Source organism: Austrofundulus limnaeus, unplaced genomic scaffold, assembly GCF_001266775.1.
Source record: "Austrofundulus limnaeus strain Quisiro unplaced genomic scaffold, Austrofundulus_limnaeus-1.0 Scaffold128, whole genome shotgun sequence".
Classification (NCBI taxonomy): Eukaryota; Metazoa; Chordata; class Actinopteri; order Cyprinodontiformes; family Rivulidae; genus Austrofundulus; species Austrofundulus limnaeus.
In genome coordinates this window covers 1,394,731-1,396,676 of record NW_013952530.1, presented here as the reverse complement: position 1 = coordinate 1,396,676, position 1,946 = coordinate 1,394,731, and the positions used below count along the sequence as shown (strand labels likewise).

The following is a 1,946-nucleotide window of genomic DNA, read 5'->3' as shown; positions in this document are numbered from 1 at the left end:
ACATCTGGTGAAAATTTCATGTCATTAGCACCTCTAGTAATATATTTACTGAGAAAAATGGTGACATGTTCAATACTTATTTTACCTGTTGTGTTTTTTAACAGTAATGAGCAGAAATGTAATAAAAGTAACAACTTTCTATTTCTTACATTGTTTAAAAATGTAAGGAGTAGAAAGTACAGATAATTGTAAAAATGTAAGGATTAGAAGTAAAAGGTAGTCTGAAAAATAATTGGTAAAGTACAGGTAACCAAAGTATTTGTAGTTAGTTACTTCACAACTCTGGCAACTCTTAATTACTGAGTCTTCTGGAAAAGTCTTAAACTGTTTGTGAGAGTAAGACTGAATAACTTGCATTAACACTCAAGTCAGAGAGTAGGAGTAAATCTGAGACATTTTCAGCACTAATAAGTTTGGTAAATACAGGCCCAGGATGGCTGTGGCAGCCATCTTGAATTTGCTCGACTCATAAGGTTTTATCAAAAATCGTCATAGTAAATTTGTTCACGAGATATTTTACTGACAGTCACAGACCAAGAGCAATTGTAAATCTTTTATTTTCCTGATTAAATTAACAGCGTCTGAAAAATTGAAAACGGCACGTTTTGCTTCTCGCCACTAGATGGCGCCATTTCCCAAACATCATTAACTGGTCTTATTTTATCATTCTGAATTAAAGGTCTGGCCTCGAATTATTAAAAATGGTAAGACGTCATTCCTAAGTTGATTTAACAATTTAAATACATTTATTAAATGTTTGAAGTCAGTTCTAAATCACCGTTCATTCAGCTAATGACGTCTTTGTTTGTATATTTTGCAAAACGTCAAACATTGGTTCGGTTTCGGCTTGTTTTTTTAACGTTTCGATGTATATTTAACTTTATTGTATTTTATATACGTCTAATTTTGGTTTATTTGTTTGGCGGCAACAAGCTAAATCAACGCTTCACGTCTGAAACGAGCTGCAGGGTTCGGTTCGGATCCACCTTGAGCGTTTTGTTTGTTTGTGTGCTCACAGTCCGTCCCTCCTCCTCCTCCTCCTCCTCCTCTTCCTCTCTTGAGTTTCTCCTCTCCGCTGCCTCGCTTCGCTCTCAGCTGGTTCCGCGACCACAGAGTGCACCGAGCCGAGCCGAGCCGAGCCGAGCTCCTCCGCTTCTTCTTCTTTGGTACTTTTTGACGAACTTTTTTTGTTTCCAGCGGTGCGTCGAGCATCACCAGAATCTGCGGGATGGACTGAGCTGACGTCAGAGAGTCCAGTCAGCGTGGATCCTTCAGGGAAGACGCGTGGTTCTTCTTGAGACCGTGTCCCAGGAGGAGGGGGGGTTTGTTTGCGAGGATCCTCATCATGGAAGAGGACGAAGGGCACCGGGAGAACGGGATCCAAGTCGCTAAAGACTCGGACCGACAGCAGCGGCTCCGGCTCTGCGTTTTAAACGAGATCCTGAACACGGAGCGGGATTATGTTCGGACCCTGCTCTTCCTCCAGTCGGTGAGTTCGTGACATTTTACCCTCTCATGTCGCCCACTTTCCTCTGTCACCCACTGAAACAACCCACTAGTTAGCTTCTTTATTTATTTATTTATTTATGTATTTGTTTTAAAGCAGCACGCTGGGTCTCTGCAGGATGTGATCAAACCCTCCATCCATATCWAAAACAAAATTGTTAAAACTTGTTTTTTAATAGTGAAGGGCTTGGCAAATAAACAAACATACTTCTTATGTCAGTGCCAGACAGCTTATTCTGTTATTGACTGTCATTTATTGGACTGGATGATTCAAGAACTAAATGTGTCGTCAGTCCATTTAATGAACATGGGCCTCCTCAGTAGCATGCGGAAGAACCATACACAGCCACAACAGCCTGCACTGCAAAAACTGTCCATCTTACCAAGTTTTAAAATCTTATATCCAGTCAAAAAAATCTTTTTGGTCTTGTTTTGAGACT

At 40.6% G+C, this 1,946-nt stretch overlaps 1 protein-coding gene across 1 annotated transcript in view; it reads left to right on the top strand.

Moving 5' to 3' along the window:
- Positions 1-1,124: 1,124 nt before the first annotated feature.
- Positions 1,125-1,946, top strand: part of LOC106522391 (phosphatidylinositol 3,4,5-trisphosphate-dependent Rac exchanger 1 protein) — a gene marked incomplete at both ends in the record, with an annotated part of 74,659 nt that continues 73,837 nt past the window's right edge. Inside the window, 1 exon segment of the mRNA XM_014015379.1 lies at positions 1,125-1,489. Within this exon segment, the coding sequence (XP_013870833.1) occupies positions 1,346-1,489 (144 nt within the window).